Source organism: Lepidochelys kempii, chromosome 12 (assembly GCF_965140285.1).
Source record: "Lepidochelys kempii isolate rLepKem1 chromosome 12, rLepKem1.hap1, whole genome shotgun sequence".
Classification (NCBI taxonomy): domain Eukaryota; kingdom Metazoa; phylum Chordata; order Testudines; family Cheloniidae; genus Lepidochelys; species Lepidochelys kempii.
Window position 1 is genome coordinate 44,004,480 of NC_136391.1, and position 18,563 is coordinate 44,023,042.

Genomic DNA, 18,563 nt, shown 5'->3' on the forward strand with positions numbered 1-18,563 from the left:
GGCCCGGGCCGCACGTAGAAGCGCATGGGGCTGCCATCGTCCTGCAGGAACAGCGTCCGCGAGCGAGCGGGGCCCGCGCGCTCCAAGGCCATGGGCGGGCGCCGCCGACGCGCGGCCTGGCTCGCACCTGGAGCCTTCCCGCCACCCAGGGTGCGCGCGCCCGCAGCCCCGCCCCTTCCTCTCTGCGCGCGCCTAAACCAGGCTGCTGCCCCGCCCCCTCCCAAATGGTCTCTGACCCGGAAGTGCTCCTTCTCTCTCGGCCCGGCCGGGAAGATGGCGGCGGCGACCGGTGCTGCTCCGGCTGGTGACATGGCGGAGGCTGAGGCCCCTCTTAGCAAAAAGTGAGAGTGCGGGGTCGGGGGCCGGTGCCCGGGGCTGGGACCCAGCGGGAGGACCCGGGCGGGGCCCCGGGAGGCGCTGCCCGTCGCTGACCGGTGTCTGTTTCCTACCAGGTGACGGTCTCTAGAGCCGGGCGCTCGCGCCATGCTGAGCCCCGCAGCTGTTCGGCTCCTTGGGGGCCGCTTTGGCTGGGTCTGGCGGGCTCGGCACCTCCGCGCCGCCTGCCCCGCGCTCCGAAGGCTCCAGGCACTTCATGACCAAAGAAGGTTGGTGATTTGTTGCTCTCGTCTCGAGTGTCGCCACCTGCTTTCTCGTGAAGTCCCTGCCCGGGGTGCTACGGGTGGGGGCGAGTGTCTTGCGGAGTCAGTGACCCTCCCTGAGGAATCTCCCTCTCAGGGAATTCCCGCCCCCCTTTGCCTGGGGGCCCTTGGGCATCCTAGAAACCTTTGTGCTTTGGCATTTGTCTGTGGAGCATGTGGTAGAGTGGAGGTCCTGCAGTGTTTAAGGCCCAGATGCTCAAAGGCATTTAGGCTGTTTCTGGTTTCAGAGTAGCAGCCGTGTTAGTCTGTATTCGCAAAAAGAAAAGGAGTACTTGTGGCACCTTAGAGACTAACCAATTTATTTGAGCATAAGCTTTCGTGGGCTGTAGGTCACTTCATCGGATGCACCCGATGTAGCTCACAAAAGCTTATGCTCAAATAAATTGGTTAGTCTCTAAGGTGCCACAAGTCCTCCTTTATTTTAGGCTGTTTCTATCTTTCATTTCCTTCAGTGGAGGTTAGGAGCTAAATACTTTTCAGAATCTGGGCCTAAGTAGGTTACAGATATGCATGGTGATTGTTATAGACTGAAGACTCTAAACTGGAGACTCTAAATCTGTCGTGCCCAGGGCGAAAACACTCTAGTTACTTCAAACTGTACTGTAATTATCCTTGGTGCTTTGCTCACTGAAGACTTTTACCTTATTTTGATTGTTATGCAAAGTTTCTAGGGCAACAAAATGGCAAATGACATTTAATGTTGATAAATGAAAAGTAATGCTTTCAGGGTTCCCTCCCAACTCTGAACTCTAGGGTACAGATGTGGGGACCTGCATGAAAGACCCCATAAGCTTATTTCTACCAACTTAGGTTAAAACTTCCCCAAGGCACAAATTCTTTGCCCTTGGAGGGTATGCTGCCACCACCACGTGATTTAACAAAGAATCAGGGAAAGGACCACTTGGAGTTCCTATTCCCCCAAAATATTCTCCCAAGCCCTTACACCCCCTTTCCTGGGGAGGCTTGAGAATACTATCCTAACCAATTGGTTACAAAGTGATCACAGACCCAAACCCCTGGGTCTTAGGACAATAGAGAAATCAGTCAGGTTCTTAAAAGAAGGATTTTGTTTTTTTTTAAAAAAAGGTAATAATCACCTCTGTAAAATCAGGATGGAAAATAACTTTACAGGGTAACAAAAGATTCAAAAACACAGCAGAACTTCCTCTCTGCTTAGTTTCAAAGTTACAAAAAACAGGAATAAACCTCCTTCCAGCAAAGGAAAAATTCACAAGCAGAACAAAAGATAATCCAACACGCCTTATCTGGCTTTTACTTACAATTTTTTGTAACATGAGAGACTTTTAGGATGGTTTATAGGAGGGGTTTTCAGACCTGATGCTTATCTGCTTCCCAAGAGAACACACACAACAAAGCCTTCCCCCCCCAAGATCTGAAAGTATCTTCTTTCCCCATTGGTCCTTTTGGTCAGGTGCCAACCAGGTTATTTAAGCTTCTTAACCTCTTACAGGTAAGGAGGAATTCTAGGCTACCCTTAGCTGTATGGTTATGACAAATGCACATTGGAAAACATAATTCTAACTATACATATACAATGATGGGGTCAAAATTAGTTGTTACCACTCAAGAAAGAGATCTTGGAGTCATTGTGGATAGTTCTCTGAAATCATCCATTCAAAGTGCAGCGGCAGTCAAAAAAGCTAACAGAATGTTGGGAATCATCAAGAAAGGGATCGATAATAAGACAGAAAATATCATATTGCCTCTGTATAAATCCATGGTATGCCCACACCTTGAATACTACGTGCAGATGTGGTCGCCCCATCTCAAAAAAGATATATTGGAATAGGTTCAGAAAAGGGCAACAAAAATTTATTAGGGGTATATAGAACGGCTTCCATATGAGGAGAGACTAATAAGACTGGGACTTTTCATCTTGGAAAAGCGGCAACTAAGAGGGTGATATGATAGAGGTCTATAAAATCATGAGTGGTTTAGAGAAAGTAAATAAGGAAGTGTTATTTACTCCTTATAATACAAAAACAAGGGGCCACCAAATGAAATTAATAGGTAGCAGGTTTAAAACTAACATAAGAAAGTATTTTTTCACGCAATGCACTGTCAGTCTCTGGAACGCCTTGCCAGAGGGTGTTGTGAAGGCCAGTACTATAATAGGGTTCAAAAGGGAGCTAGATAGCCATTGATGGAACCATCTTCCATGAATCTGTTAGCCAGGATGGGCAGGATGGTGTCCTTAGCCTCTGTTTGCCAGACGCTGGGATTGGGTGACAGGAGATGGATCACTTGATGATAACCTGTCTGTTCATTCCCTTTGGGGCACCTGGCATTGGCCACTGTCGGTAGACAAGATACTGGGCTTGATAGGCCTTTGGTCTGACCCAGTATGGCTGTTATGTTCTAGGGCTGTAAAGGGTGAACAGTGAAGGATCAAGGAAAAAAAAACAAGTACGTTTCCTCTATGTGAGACAATGCCCAGCTAGTACTGCTTTATCTGGATACTGCTGACTGTAAGGTGAGGGACTGGAGCAGTCCAGAACAGAATTTGAGTACTTTTCACTTCCTATGAAGTGGAGCAAGGCAACATGTCCTCTTGGGGAGAGGAGAGAGAGTTAAGTGTAGGATGACCCTTGGACAGAATCTCTCTGGCAAGTGTTTCTTTCTGTAAGTTTCAAAGTGGCTTCTATATCTGGTTTCCTCTCTTTTTCCAGTGAGCTGAAGAGACGTTTGAAGGCTGAGAGAAAAGTAGCTGAGAAAGAGGCAAAGCAAAAAGAGCAAAGTGAGAAGCATCTGAGCAAATCTGCCTTGACCCTGGGATCTGAGAACTGCAATGGAGCTGATGAGGAAAGCCTGGACCCCAATGTGAGCAGTTAGCCCGGATGGACAAGCGTGGTGTCTCTAGCCTTTATTTGCCAGAAACTGGGAATGGGTGACAGAGGATGGATCACGTGATGATTGCCTGTTCTGTTATTTCCTCTGAAGCACCTGGCATTGGCCACTGTTGGAAGACAGGATACTGGGCTACATGGAGTTATGCTCTGGCCCAGTGTGGCTGTTCTTAGCTGGACAGTGAGGCTGCAAGCATAGATTAATAATATTCCCCAAAAAAACTGCCTGAGGGAGAGGATATATCTAAGGTTTGAATGGTAATGGCTTAAAGCAATGACTTCTTCTTGTCTCATCACTGCATTCGTTTAGCCCCTTCTTAGTCCAATGTCTTAAGTGCTCTCTGCCTTTTTTTTTGTGCTTTCTGTCAGAGGAGCTGACTCTTCTGACGTAGTCACTCAGGTGTTGTCTAACTTCTGTAGTCAAATAAATATTCCCAAGTCAAATCAATTATGCTTTAGCTTGTGAACTGTACAGTCCCTTTGGTGTCTAACATAAATGTTCTTGTTTATGACTGATGACAGCAATATTACAAGATCCGCAGTCAGGCAATCCAGCAGCTGAAAGGCACCAATGAAGATCCTTACCCTCATAAGTTCCACGTAGACCTTTCCCTCACAGACTTCATAGAGAGGTACAGCCATCTGCAGGCAGGAGATCACCTGAGAGACATTACGGTGAGAGTGGCAGGTAAAGACTCACCTGGGACTTGGAGACAGTCTGCCATTTTGCGAAGTCAAGCACTTACCATTCTTGGAGGGAGATAGATGGGAATGCCTCCACAGCTCTGTGGACCTTGCTTGGCAATTCCTCATAGTGCTAGAGCTGTAGCAAGGTTAGGCTAAGTTTGGGTTGGGACCTTTGGGATAGAAGGTAGAGCGTTAGAGTCCTTGACAAGCAAGGAAGCAGGTCTGATGAGAGGACTCCAAGGCCCTGTGTTCATAACTAGAGACTCGTTACTTTGCCATCCAATGATGGGATGGAGGTTGGTGATATGTTGCCTGGGCTGCAAGGTAGGAGTGATGCTGTGCCGGGGCTTGGGCATGGAGATGGATCTTTGTTTTGGGGAAATGGAAAGATTTCTGACTTTGACTTGCTGTAACCATTGGACCATCTAACTTTGGGTTTCTAGGTCGAATCCATGCAAAACGTGCCTCTGGAGGGAAACTGATCTTCTATGATCTTCGTGGAGAGGGAGTCAAATTGCAAGTCATGGCAAACTCCAGGTAACTAGGGATCACTATAGCAACATTCTAAATCAAACTGTACTTTCTGGGAGGAGGAGATTAGAAGATGGACATCTTATTCTTCCCCATGCCTGTGAGCTTCAGCTCAGATTCCTAGTCTGTAGTCAGGTGGTGGAGAACACAATACAGTACGTCGAGGCTCCTATGCATGGAGACTCCATGCATCTGAAGAAGTGGGTTTTCTACCCACTAAAGCTTATGCCCAAATAAATCTGTTAGTCTTTAAGGTGCCACCGGACTCCTCATTGTTTTTGTGGATACAGACTAACATGGCTGCCCCTCTGATACTTGAATATTAAGTGTTTTGGGTGGGAAGAGACTGAGCAAAGCTTGATCTATGGACAAAAAGTGCTTAAAAGATGCATGTTTTTCCACTTGCAGGAACTACAAATCAGAGGAAGAATATATCCACATTAACAACAAGCTGCGTCGGGGTGACATTATTGGGGTTCAGGGGAATCCTGGAAAGACAAAGAAAGGAGAGCTGAGCGTTATTCCCTGGGAAATCACTCTGCTCTCTCCATGCCTGCACATGTTGCCCCACCTTCACTTCGGGCTCAAAGACAAGGTAACAACCACTCCTGGTGTTGAAGCCAAACTGGCAGCTTTTTGTATGTGTGGTATCATTGGTATCAGTGCACCAAATGAAGATCAAATTTTATTTTTTTTCTCTTTGGCAATAAGTATAATTTAGATTGTTCTAAAATTATCCACCCTTTTCAGGAAACTAGATTTCGCCAGAGATACTTGGATTTAATTCTTAATGACTATGTGAGACAGAAGTTTATAATCCGTGCAAAGATCATCACATACCTCCGGAGCTTCCTGGATGAGTTGGGTTTTCTTGAGGTAAGGTTTGGTACTTTGATTCTCTCTGTGTGTGCTGCTCTTTTTCACACTTCTTCAGCTCCAAGGAGAGACCAACACCCACCTCACGTACAAAATGTGCATGGGACGGGGAAAAGTATACATATTGACTTTGGCTCAGTATACATGTTCTGATAATTTTGTGCCATAGAGCCACAAAGCACACTAAGTGCAATAGAGTTAATTATTGTTTATCTCTTTGTCTGCTCCCCTTCAAGTGACAGAGCAATTTCTGAGGGATACTCTTCTTTGACTGAGCAAACCCAAAGTTAGCAATTCAAGTTATTAATTATATTTGTTCCCCCATTGCTTTCTTCCATAATTGAAGTTGGGTAAATTGTCCCCTCATTCTCAAGGGTGTTAATTCCCCTCCTCCCCCCCCCACTCCAAAAAGGTAGAGTCAATCTAATTTACATAAAACATATGTAGTATTTATTGTCAGGTATAACAGAGAACAACATACCAGAACAAAAGACCTGTTTACTTCTAGATAATTCCTGTTTCCACTTCACACTCAAATTATGACTCTCTTTGCTATCCACTACTTGGCAGATTTTAACCTCTTAGTCTACTGGATCCACAAAAGCTGCTAGTGGAGTTGTTTGTGTGAAATAACTAATATTGAGAACCGTGATATATTCAACACAGTAGATTTGTGCTGTGTTAAGGTGCCATTACTTCTTGACTGTACGTTTCCTATTTTCCTGAAATTAATCACTTGTAAACTAGCATTTAAATAGGCCATTTAGGCTTGGTGATCATGCTGGGAATTAACTACAGTGCAGGAGAAACAGCTAGTGTCTTTAATACAAAGTGACTTGGGTAGGCATTGCCACACAAACTCTACAAAAGTTACTCTTTCCCTTCAGATTCTAGATCCGTTCTGAATCTTTCTTCAACAGAGACTCCCATTTGGCTTCCATTTCCTACGTTGTGGACAGACCTTTTTTCTTCCATTGGAACCCTGAGCCTCATTCTGAATCAGCATGAGAAATTCCTCTTCCTTGTTTTTTCCTGTTTTAAATGGTTGCAGCTGGAATACAAAAGTGCTTGTTTTGTACAGTTCCTAAATGAGTAGCAGAGCTGGATTAATTCCTGCTAATGCAGCCCAAGCTCCGGACCCCTAGTGGTGGTATTCTACCTAATGCAGTGGGACAAGCAGCCTGCAACCCCTACTTTGAGCTGTAGCTTACGAAAGCTTATGCTCAAATAAATTTGTTAGTCTCTACGGTGCCACAAATACTCCTTTTCTTTCTACTTTACTTGTGTGGAGGCCAGAGCTGACTGGTCAGCACAACCCTGACAGTGGGTAGAACAAGGCAGACTCTTGAGGAGCCTAACCAAATTGTAAAATTGCCCACATCTTGGGGAGCCCTTTTAAAAGAGGAGCGGGTATCATTGGTATTGCCACCTGCCCTCCCATTTGGGTGAACTGCCATGCCACATCACCTTCTTCCCATCATTGATGACTGTTTTCAGAAAATGTTTATTTTGTCTATATACCTGGCAGCATCTTCCTCTCCCTGGCATTTTACTCTTTATTTGGACCTAATGTGTATAGTACTCTTGAATAGACTAAGTTGTGAGGCATGTGGTTATACTCCATTACCCATGCACCTTTAAACATCCGAAAAATGCAGCTTTCGTGAAAGTTAGGTTGGCATAGTCTCCGGGAGCGCTGCAGCCCAGAGAGAGAAAAATCACATGTTGATTTTGCCTTCCTACATGCTCGTATCTACAAGAGACATTATTTGAAAATAATTGTATACTGTAGAACTCCTTTTGGGCTCCAGAACTCTGTCTCTCCATACAGACAGACCCCTTTTTCCCCTCTGACGCTAATTTTAAATTAACAAAGCTAGCCATATAATATCCTTATACTCTTGGAAACTTTTTCAGATGCAATATTTTATATCTTAATTTTAAATCATTAAACCCCCATCTTTTACCAAAGCAATTACATTTAAAGGAGTGTAGTTTTTGCAAAGTGTTCAGGTAGTGAAAGGAATACTGCTTCTTTCAGTGTTTATCAGTTGGCTGCTGTCAGTTGCTGCCCAAGGAACTTAGTGTAAATGATGAAATGGAGCAGATGGGACACACTGAGAAGGATTGATAAACATTGTTTCCACATACATAGTTTCACTTCACTTCTTGTCAGTGTAGTTTTACAAGGTTTAGACTTTCTGAGAAGCCAGACTTTCTCTGCTGGAGGTTGGTGATATGACTGCAAATGTCTTCAACAGCTTGGCCCAGTCCCTGTCCCTTCCCTACTCCACAGCTCCTTAATTGTGCAGAATATGGTTGTTCCTGCTATGTTCTTGATAGAGAAGATGGCTTAAATAGGCTTACCTTGTTGATTACAAAGGAGGAAGAATTTTTGTTTCAGAATAATATCTTTGTTCATGATGGTGAATTAATACATAGAATGTAAAAATTTCACATCTGAGCCAGGTGTTCTCTCTCTCTTTAACTGAAGTATTTATTGAACACTGTCAAGGTTCCTTCCCCACTCTGAACTCTAGGTACAGATGTGGGGACCTGCATGAAAAACCTCCTAAGCTTATTTTTACCAGCTTAGGTTAAAACTTCCCCAAGTTTTAACAAACTATTTTACCTTTTTTACCTATTTTACCCAACAAACTATTTTACTTTTTGCCCTTGTACTTTATCGCTGCCACCACCAAACATCTAACGGATATATATAACCGGGAAAGAGCCCGTTTGGAAACGTCTTTCCCTCCGAAATCTTCCCAAACCCTACACCCCCTTTCCTGGGGAAGGTTTGATAAAAATCCTCACCAATTTGCATAGGTGAACACAGACCCAACCCCTTGGATCTTAAGAACAATGAAAAAGCAATCAGATTCTTTAAAAGAAGAATTTTAATAGAAGAAAAAGTAAAAGAATCACCTCTGTAAAATCAGGATGGTAAATACCTTACAGGGTAATTAGATTCAAAACATAGAGAATCCCTCTAGGCAAAACCTTAAGTTACAAAAAGACACAAAAACAGGAATCTACATTCCATTCAGCACAGCTTATTTTCTCAGCCATTTAAAGAAAACTGAATCTAACGCATATCTAGCTAGATTACTTACTAAGTTCTAAGACTCCATTCCTGTTCTGTTCCCATCACACGGACAGAGAGAGAGAGGCTTTGTTTGTCCCTCCCCCCAGCTTTTGAAAGTATCTTGTCTCCTCATTGGTCATTTTGGTCAGGTGCCAGCGAGGTTATCCTAGCTTCTTAACCCTTTACAGATGAAAGGGTTTTTCCTCTGGCCAGGAGGGATTTTAAAGGTGTTTACCCTTCCCTTTTATGATTATGACAAACACATATTATCAAAATAGTTGTAGCATGGGGAATGGAGGGAGGGTATGATTGTGTCAGGGGCATGAGAGTATTTGAGCTAAGGTTTAACACTTTTTTTTCCCATCAGATTGAAACTCCCATGATGAATATTATTCCAGGTGGAGCTGTGGCTAAACCTTTCATTACCTATCACAATGAACTGGACATGAACTTATACATGAGAATTGCTCCAGAACTCTATCACAAGGTGAGAGGTGATCCCCACATGGGTTAAGCTTCACACTTTTCTGACTCTATCTGCCTTCCCAAAATGTGAAGCATAAGATTGAAGTAAGGATTAGACTGGGGATCTCAAACTTGAATCACTGGGAGGCCCACATGAGGACTAGTACATTGGTCCGAGGGCCACATCACCTGACACCCTCTGTCCCCACCCCCATCCCCAACCCCTTCCTCAAAGTCCCCACCCCTGCCCTGCCTCTTCTCTGCCTCCTCCCCTGAGCATGCAGCTCCCCGCTCCTCCCACCTCCCTCCTAGAAAGCGCTAAGCGCCTGGAGGTAGGCAGAGGAGTGGGGATGTGGCGCGCTGGGCGGGAGGGGAGCTTGGCAGCCCGCAGATGAGACTAAAAGCCAGCAGATTAATTGGGTTGACAAAAGCAATTTCGCTTGGGTGGAGTATGGCTAAAGAGGTGAGCAGGAAAGAGACCCATATTGATTGGAGAATAGTGGATGTCAGGATAATTGAATCAGAGTTCTTCATTAGGTTTGTCTAGTGCTGCTTTTACCTCTGTGTTTTGCTGATAATCTTGGGAATGTAGATTTGGTGCAATTTTGTGCTAGTCAGAACTTTCTTGACTCCATTTCAGAAGGCTAATGTGACCAGCTGGATTTCTTTTTGTTTAGATGTTGGTGGTTGGAGGCATGGACAGGGTGTACGAAATTGGGCGCCAGTTCCGGAATGAAGGAATTGATTTGACTCATAATCCTGAATTCACAACCTGTGAGTTTTACATGGCTTATGCAGACTATCATGACCTGATGGAGATCACAGAAAAGTTGCTTTCAGGTGACCTAACCTAATATTAATTAAAGGAGAATAAGAATCTGTGTGAAGATAGCGTGTGATACAGCATGGCATTGATTTTAAGTGTAGTTTTATCTTGTAGGAATGGTGAAGCACATTACTGGAAGTTACAAGGTCACTTATCACCCAGATGGTCCTGAGGGTCATGCCTATGAGATAGATTTCACCCCACCCTTCCGGAAAATTAGCATGGTGCATGAACTGGAGAGAATCCTGGGAATGAAACTTCCAGCAACTGATCACTTTGAGACTGAAGGTCAGATGAGTCTCTGTGCTTTCACCTCCCCCTGGCTATTATGGGGCAAAGACCTCTAGCCCCCAGTCCATGTTGATCTATAAGCTGCCTTCAATACTGTTTATTGCAAGGTGCTGTTTTGCTCAGATCTACATGTGAGCTGAGTAGATGGGGTTGCCCGACTGTGTGGTTTTGTTGGATTAACTACAAGATTTCAGAGTGTAGTCTTGATGTCCTGCAGGTTCTTGTAAGGGTCAGCAAGGTTCCACTTTATTGCCTTTAAATCTTCATTGTGTATACATGACACTGTTGAGAGAGTTAATGAGGAGGCCTGTCTTGAAGTGTTTTCACTACATTGACACCTGGCATTGTATCTGTTTCGTCTGTCTCTTAGGAAGCAGAGAAGACCCTCTGTATCTGGTAGTGATTAGGGCATGGAGGGCAAATAGGTTGGGGTAGCAACTGGAAGATTATATCGGGCCTTTTGGTTGAAAATGCATCTGCCATTTGTCCCTTGAGTTGACAGTTGTGGAGAGCTGCTTTTAGGTGATTACATAGCAGCAATGATTTGGTTGGGTAGTTATGATCTTTCCCTCAATGTGAGCCTTGCTACCTCTAGACAAGACTATAATGCACTATACCTCAGTCAACACCAGTGGTTTTCAAACTTTTTTTCTGGTGACTCAGTTGAAGAAAATTGTTGATGCCCGCGACCTAATGGAGCTGGGGCAGAGGGTTGGGGTGAGGGCTGCAGGGTGGGGCTGGGAATGAGTGGTTCAGGGTGCGGGAGGGGGCTCTGGGCTGGGGCCAGCGAGGAGTTTGGGGTGCAGGAGGGGGCTCTGGGCTGGTGATGAGGGGTTTGGGGTGCAGGAGGGTGCTCAGGGCTGGGGCAGGGGCTTGGGGTGTGGGCTTACCTTGAGCAGCTCCTGGTCAATGGCGCAGTGGGGGTGCTAAGGCAGGCTTCCTGACTGTCCTGGCACCGTGGACCATGCTATGCCCTGGAAGCGGCCAGCAGCAAGTCCAGTCCCTAAGTATCTTCCTGCTCCCGTTGGCTGGGAACTTGCCAGTGGGAGTGCAGAGCCAGTGCTCGATGTGGGGGCAGCGCACAGAGCCCCGTGGCCCGCCCCGCCTAGGAGCCGGACCTGCTTCTGGCCGCTTCCAGAGTGCAGCGCCGTATCAGAACAGGTAGGGACTAGCCTTCCTTAGCCGGGCAGCACCACCGACGGGACTTCTCATGGCCCAGTCGGCAGTGCTGACCAGAGCTGCCATGACCCAGTGCCTTGTATTTCATGACCCAGTACTGGGTCGCGACCCGAAGTTTGAAAACCACTGGTCTACACTTTAAATATATCTAAAAACTAAAGTTAGTGAACAATATGGTGGTTCTCTTAAGTGGAAAATCTCATCATGAGCATGTGACACTAGTGCACTAGGACCTGCATGGGTTTTCTGGTGGCTTTTTCAGCTGCTTGATTTAGTTTTGTTAGCCCTAAAATAGCTCTGGGACCTGCCTACTTGAGAGACTGCCTCTCTCTTTGTGATACCGATGCTACTGCAATCAGCAGAAGTGCTTAACATGGGAGCCCCTTGATTTATGAGAGTGAAGGCTGCTGGCAGATATGCTCTTTGTGGACCTGTCAACTTTGGAGCGTGCTCCCACTGCCTCATTGATCTGAAATGGTCCAAATCTGTTGACCATTAGGACGTTCTTCAAAACTCCTCAGTTTGAGCAGGTATTTGGGAGAAATGATAGATTGATCTATCTATATATAGATTTTTTTTTTTTTTAAATAATGCTGAGACTGGCTGTTTGTCCACAGTGGCGCTCTCTGTGTGGGATAGTGTTTATAACTGTTGTCAGAGCATCTAGAGCTGGGTTTAGGAATCTTATGTTTGAGTTTAAATTGGAAGCAATTAATACTGCTCTTCATGCTCTGTGGAAGGCTGAAACCATATTCCTGAGCTGGTATGTCCCAGAGTGTGTTATAACAGAAAATATTGAAAGTCATTCCAGTCCTCCTCCATTGGGTCTGGATCATTCTGCTGGTCGGGAGGAGGGGGAGAAGAACTAACTATATGAATAGCTTCTCTAATATTTTGCATTATGAAAACAGAAACTCGCAAGTTCTTTGATGCTATTTGTGTGGAGAGAGGTGTTGAGTGTCCACCTCCCAGGACCACGGCCAGGCTTCTTGATAAGGTAAGTGGAGGTGGATTTTTCATAATCCTGAGATCTGGCCCTACGAAGCAGTGGGGCCCATTTGAAGTTGCAGGTTCTTTGCGGACTACTGGTTAGCTTGATGGAGCATTTAGTAAAAATGAATGGCAGAAAATTTAAAACTAATAAAAGAAAGTATGTCAACGCACAACCTGCAGTTAGCCTGCAGAACTCAGAGAAAGCTGTAAGTAAGCAGTTTTCTTTGCACCATTTAAGTCAATAAGAAATTTGCCACTGATTTTAAGAAGAGCGTAAGAATTGCCATAATGGGGCAGACAATGGTCCATCTAGCCCAGTATCTTGTCTCCGACAGTGGCCAGTACCGGAGCTTTGGGGGAGTGTACATAATAGGGCAGTTGGAGTGATCAACCTTTGTCTTCCCCTTCTGGCAGTTAGACTACGAGTGTTGCTCTATTCATGGGGTTACATCTCTGACCATCTTGGCTAATAGCCATTGATGGACCTTGTGACAGGCTCCCTGGGCTGCCACCTGATGTACCTGAGTACCACTGAGCCCACCTGTAACACCTTGGGCTCCCTTACACTGTCTTGCTCAGCTAGGCCCTCAAGCCTCTTCCAGCGCACGCGCGCATACACACATTTTGAACATTTTTGTATCCTCTGCAAACATTGCCACTTCATTGTTCACTCTTTTTTCCAAATCATTAATGAATATGTTGAACAGCACAGGTCCCAGGCCAGATCCTTGGGAGACCCCGCTATTTACCTCTTTCCATTGTGAAAACTGGCCATTTATTCCTACCTTTTGGTTTCTATCTTTTAACCAGTTACTGATCTATGAGAGGACCGTCACTGTTGTTCTATGACTAGTTTCCTTAAGAGATTTTGGTGAGGGACCTTATCAAATACTTTCTGAAAATCCAAGTATACTATATTAATTGGATCACCCTTGTCCACATGCTTGTTGATTCCCTCAAAGAATTCAATAGATTGGTTAGGCATGATTTCCCTTTACAAAAGTTGTATTGAATCATGTTTATCTGTGTGTCTGATAATTTTGTTCTTTAGTATAATTTCTACCAGTTTGCCCAGTACTGGAGGTAGGCTTACTGGCTTGCGTTTGCCAGAATCACCTCTGGAGCCCTTTTTAAAAATCTGCATTATGTTAACTATTTATTTTCCAGTGATCTGGTACAGAGGCTTGTTTCAGTGGTAGATTACATATGGAGAGTAGGATCCGGCCCTCTGAAAGGACCTCAGTTCAGATTCCATAGATGTTCCAGGTGAAGAAAGAAAATGGCTTGCAATCTTGCTTGTCTTTACCAGTCCATAGAATGATCGTGTAGCAGAGATGTACATGAGACTTTCAGTGAATCATGATGTTTGGCTACATCTAAGAAAATACACTGGAATTTAATTCAGCCCTTTTCCTGTTGCCAGAGAGAATTCAGTAATACCCCAGAGATGTCGTTCTGTGTCTGTTTATAACAGAACACGTTGTACTGGTGGCAGAGTGATGGACATCTATAGAGGATTCTGGATTGATACCTGGCCTCTTAGTTCCGGGGCTAGTAGGATAAAAGAGAGCTATTTTAGTACAGTGGATGGTCCCAGGTAGGAAGAAATATCTTGTAACAGGGGCTTCCACACCGTGGCTTGTGAGCCACATGCAGCTCTTTTACAGTTAAAGTGTGGCTCACCCCAGGGCCCCTCCCATTCTCCACCTACTAGACTGTAGGGGAGCGGGGACTTGGGGCTTCTTCCCTGCGGGGAGAGGCGTCTTGGGGCTTCAGACCCACAGGGTACGTGCACTGGCTGGGGCTTTAGCAGGAGCAGGGATGAAGCTGCGGCAAGTGCCTCTTGCGGGGCTGAAGTCCCAACATCCCCCCCCGCCCCCCCGCAGGACTGAAGCCCCGAGCCCTGCCAGGAGCAGCCTGGCTCCCAAACTTCTGAAGATTGTCATATGTGGCTTGGAGAATCAGTAAGTTTGGCCACCCCTGCCTTATAACTTTGCAGGGACACTTCCAGTCAATTAGAAGCAGTGTAGACCAACTCTGAAAGCTATTCCAATTGTCATCCAAGTGTAATGGCCTTGAGAAATAGGGGATCAACAGTGTTTTGTGGAGGACCCCTCCCTCCACACATTCTGCATGAGTGGAGAGAAGAGTATAATTAGATTCACATGTGCCTCCAAAATGTACAGTAAAGCACAGGGCCAGTATGAGTATTATTCATTTGTTTTCCTCTTTTCTGCCCCTTCTCACCCCAACTATTGCCTGAATGTGTTTTTTTTCTGGCTGCTTTGTCTAGTGGCTTGTGCCACAGATGTCAAATCTGGAATTAAACTCCCAATACCACCCTGAGACATTGTAGGTAACAGTGGTAGGCTTATGTTCTGACACTGGAGTTCTTGTTAAACTTGATGAATTTTAGACAGTCTTGTGTTTTATACAGTCTTGGGCTAGATCAGATTTTAATCTCTCCAAGCAGGACGCTTGGCCTCTCTTGCAGGCACCCATCGCTGTTTATGAAGACATTACTCTAAGTAGGCTTTTGAAGTAGTGAGTCATCTCAGTCTTATGGCAACTCCTTTATTATGAGATGTTCTAACTTGAAAATTCTGTCCTGCTCCTGTTTTTCAGCTTGTTGGTGAGTTTCTGGAAGTCACCTGTATCCATCCCACATTCATATGTGATCATCCGCAGATCATGAGCCCTTTGGCCAAATGGTAAGAGTATGAGATTTTATATAAAGTCATGAAATAATGACCACCTTTTTTATCTCCATGAGAAAAATTATGTCTGTGAAAAGGAAAGATTTGATGCCATGTGACAGTTTGGGAAGTCTGACACTTGCCCAGGTCTTGGTTCCTGAGCCAGGGAATCCCATTTCATAGGGCATAAAATCCAGGGGGAAAATGTCTATACTGAGTGGCCTGGAGTTTTAGAGTGGTGGCCGTCAGAGTGGGCATCTCTTCTGAAACAGCGATCTTGTTGTTTTTCCAGAGGAAGCTGTGTTAGTTTCTGAGCTGCCTGCTGACTTATCTCCTCTTCACAGGCATCGCTCTCAGCAGGGACTGACAGAACGCTTTGAACTCTTTGTGATGAAGAAGGAAATATGCAATGCATACACAGAGCTCAACGACCCCTTCCAGCAGCGGCAGTTTTTTGAAGATCAAGCGAAGGTAGGGAATTGTAGAGATTAGAGACCGAAAACACTTTATGGTTGGGGTGAATGCCAGAATGTGTATTTCCAGTTTACACAGACTCCTATCTCCTCTTTCTGTGCTCCCTACTGGCTGTTCTAAACATTCACAACTAACACCACAGGAATCTTACTGGCATTGAATCTCAATCAAATGGGTCTAACATAAGCTTTTGCAAGAAATATCTCCTACATCGAGTCCAGTCCTATCAGCTCTGCCTGCCATCAAAGGGAGAATTGTTAGAGGACAAATGAATGCTGCAGCAGGCACAGAGGGAAGAGTTTGGAACAAAACACATGGTAAAGATGGAAAACCAAAAGAGCTTGTATTAACTTTTTTCAAGAAGAACAAAATACATATTGCATTAGAGAATTGATTCCTAAACACTTTCTTAATATATCTTCGATGTAAGCAACTGCTGTAGACTGCCATCAGGGTGATATTGATTAGGAGAGGAGATAGACAAGGTTACCTATTGAAATGTAATAGTAAAAGTTTTAAAGATACCTGTTATACTCCCTTCTTCTGGTGCTAGTCGAGTGCTCTGTCTCCAGTATCCCAAGGTACATTTCTTCACATGTGCCAAAAGGAATCCTTGCAGCTTGAGTGTCAGAGACACTGTTTCACAAGACAACATTTAACTTGGCTAGAATTAGATGTTGCTGTCAGCACCCATGCCATTTTCTAAGGCTATATCTACCCTACTGCAGTAAGTTGACCTACACTGTGCAACTCCAGCTATGTGAATAACGTAGCTGGAGTTGATGTACCTTAGGTCGAGTTACCACGGGGTCTACACTGAGGGAGGTTGACGGGAGAAACTCTCCCATCAACTTACCTTAATCTTCTCGTTGGGGGTTGTCGGGTTCCCTTCCCACTCCGAACTCTGGGGTACAAATGTGGGGACCCGCATGAAAGACCCCCTAAGCTTATTTTTACCAGCTTTGGGTTAAAATTTCCCCAAGGCACAAATCCCTTGTCCTTGGACGGATGGTATGCTGCCACCACCAAGTGATTTAGACAAAGATTCGGGGAAAGGACCATTTGGAGTGCTTATTCCCCCAAAATATCCCCCCAAGACCCTACACCCCCTTGAGAATAATATCCTCACCAATTGGTACAGGTGAGCACAAATCAAACCCTTGGATCTTTAGGACACTGAAAATCAATCAGGTTCTTAAGAGAAGAATTTTATTAAAAAAAGTAAAATAATCACCTCTGTAAAATCAAGATGGAAGGCAATTTTACAGGGAAAAATAAAAAGATTTAAGACAGAGAATTCCCTTCTAGGCTTAGTTTCAAAGTTACAAAAACAGGAATAAACCTCCCTCCAGCATAGGGAAAATTCACAAGCTAAAACAAAAGATAATCTGATGCCTTTTCTGGCTTTACTTACTGTCTTAGTAATTTTGGATGCTTTTTCAGGCAGGTTCTTAAGAGATGTTTTTTTCTGCCCCTGGTGTCTGTGTCTCTCTCTCTCTCTCTCTCCTTGAGAGAACACACAAACAAAGAGCACAAACAAACCCCCTCCTCTCCCCCCCCTCCATCCCCATTGGTCCTTGTGGTCAGGCACCAACTAGGTTATTTGATTTTCTTAACCCCTTACAGGTAACCTCTGGCCAGGAGGAATTTTATATTACTGCATACATAAAGGTTGTTACCCTTCCCTTTGTATTTATGACAGGGGTAGAGTACAGGGGTCTACTGGAGAGCGATCTGTTGTTGATTTGGCAGGTTTTCAGTAGACCCACTAAATGGACTGCTGGTGGATTGGTCTCGGAGTGTCAGTCCCAGCTGTAGTGTAGATATAGCCTATGATGTGGCCTTCAGAATACTTCTCCAGATACTAACACCCCGGGATGAGGGGTAAGATCACCTCCTTGTTCATTTCTTCAGCTGATTTTACAAATATGCAGACCCTACTGGAACATAGCCCCCTAGGTTCCAGGAGTGTAGTAGCACCCCTTTGAGGTGACACAAAAATTAGCAGTAGTGTTGACATTTCCTGCACTATGGGCGATGGGAACTTCTTCTCACTGTTCATTTAGGCAAAAGCAGCAGGTGATGATGAAGCCATGTTCATCGATGACAACTTCTGCACTGCATTGGAATATGGACTTCCACCTACAGCTGGATGGGGCATGGGCATCGATCGGCTCACCATGTTCCTTACAGACTCCAATAATATTAAGGTAATGGACCACCTGGAGGAAATAGGGAGTAAGAAATCCTGCAAAGTACTCTCCAGTTGTAAAAACAAAAGGCTACTTACGTTATGAGAGTCTGATTGAAACACCTGTCTACTTCCACATCCCATCCTAAAGGCCAGGAAATTCAGGGTTATAGCTGAAATCCAAACTCCATAGGTACTGTTGTGGGGATTAAATGGTGCAATGGTAAAAATTAAAATTGCCTTTTTTCTGAATTAGCCATTTCTGGGGTTTTCTCTCCAACACCTGCAGTTTCATGGTGTCCATTATGGGACCTGGGGAAATCCATCTTGAGCATTGAGGAAGTAAATAGGGTTTGTAATTAAGTATGCACAAATCAAGTACTTATAATTTGCTGGTTTAGGGGCTCTTATTTTTATGCAAAAAGGAATGTGAATGGGAAGTGAATGTGAATAGGGAGAGGGGGGAAGCTGATGGTGTTTGGTTCCCTCCACAGGAAGTGCTGCTGTTTCCTGCTATGAAACCTGAAGACAATAAGAAAGAGGTCGAGTCCAGTCCCTCTGCTGAAGGCACCTCAGTGTGAGGGGCTGCTGATCCTTGCCTGTGTCCAGTTGGGAGGCAGATGTTTGCTTTGTCTTCAGTAATTACGGGTTGTGGACAAAGGTTGCTCCTGCCCTGAGGAGACCAGTGAAAGCTGCTGTGTCACGGTTTCTGTAAATGAATAAAAGACAATGCTATCCTG

General features: G+C 44.8%; 1 protein-coding gene across 2 annotated transcripts; it reads left to right on the forward strand.

Moving 5' to 3' along the window:
• Positions 1-9: 9 nt before the first annotated feature.
• KARS1 (lysyl-tRNA synthetase 1) lies at positions 10-18,563 on the forward strand. 2 transcript variants are annotated; one of them, XM_073308391.2, is made up of 15 exons: positions 256-341; positions 453-605; positions 3,350-3,500; positions 4,049-4,214; positions 4,657-4,750; positions 5,153-5,339; positions 5,495-5,620; positions 9,076-9,195; positions 9,851-10,013; positions 10,114-10,287; positions 12,381-12,466; positions 15,088-15,173; positions 15,503-15,629; positions 17,699-17,842; positions 18,318-18,563. In XM_073308391.2, exons 2-15 carry the CDS (start codon positions 484-486, stop codon positions 18,402-18,404), a joined length of 1,833 nt encoding a protein of 610 aa, XP_073164492.1. In that variant the 5' UTR covers positions 256-341; positions 453-483; the 3' UTR covers positions 18,405-18,563. The 2 variants fall into 2 exon arrangements, with proteins under 2 accessions (XP_073164491.1, XP_073164492.1); XM_073308390.2 differs by lacking the exon at positions 453-605 and having other exon boundaries at positions 10-341.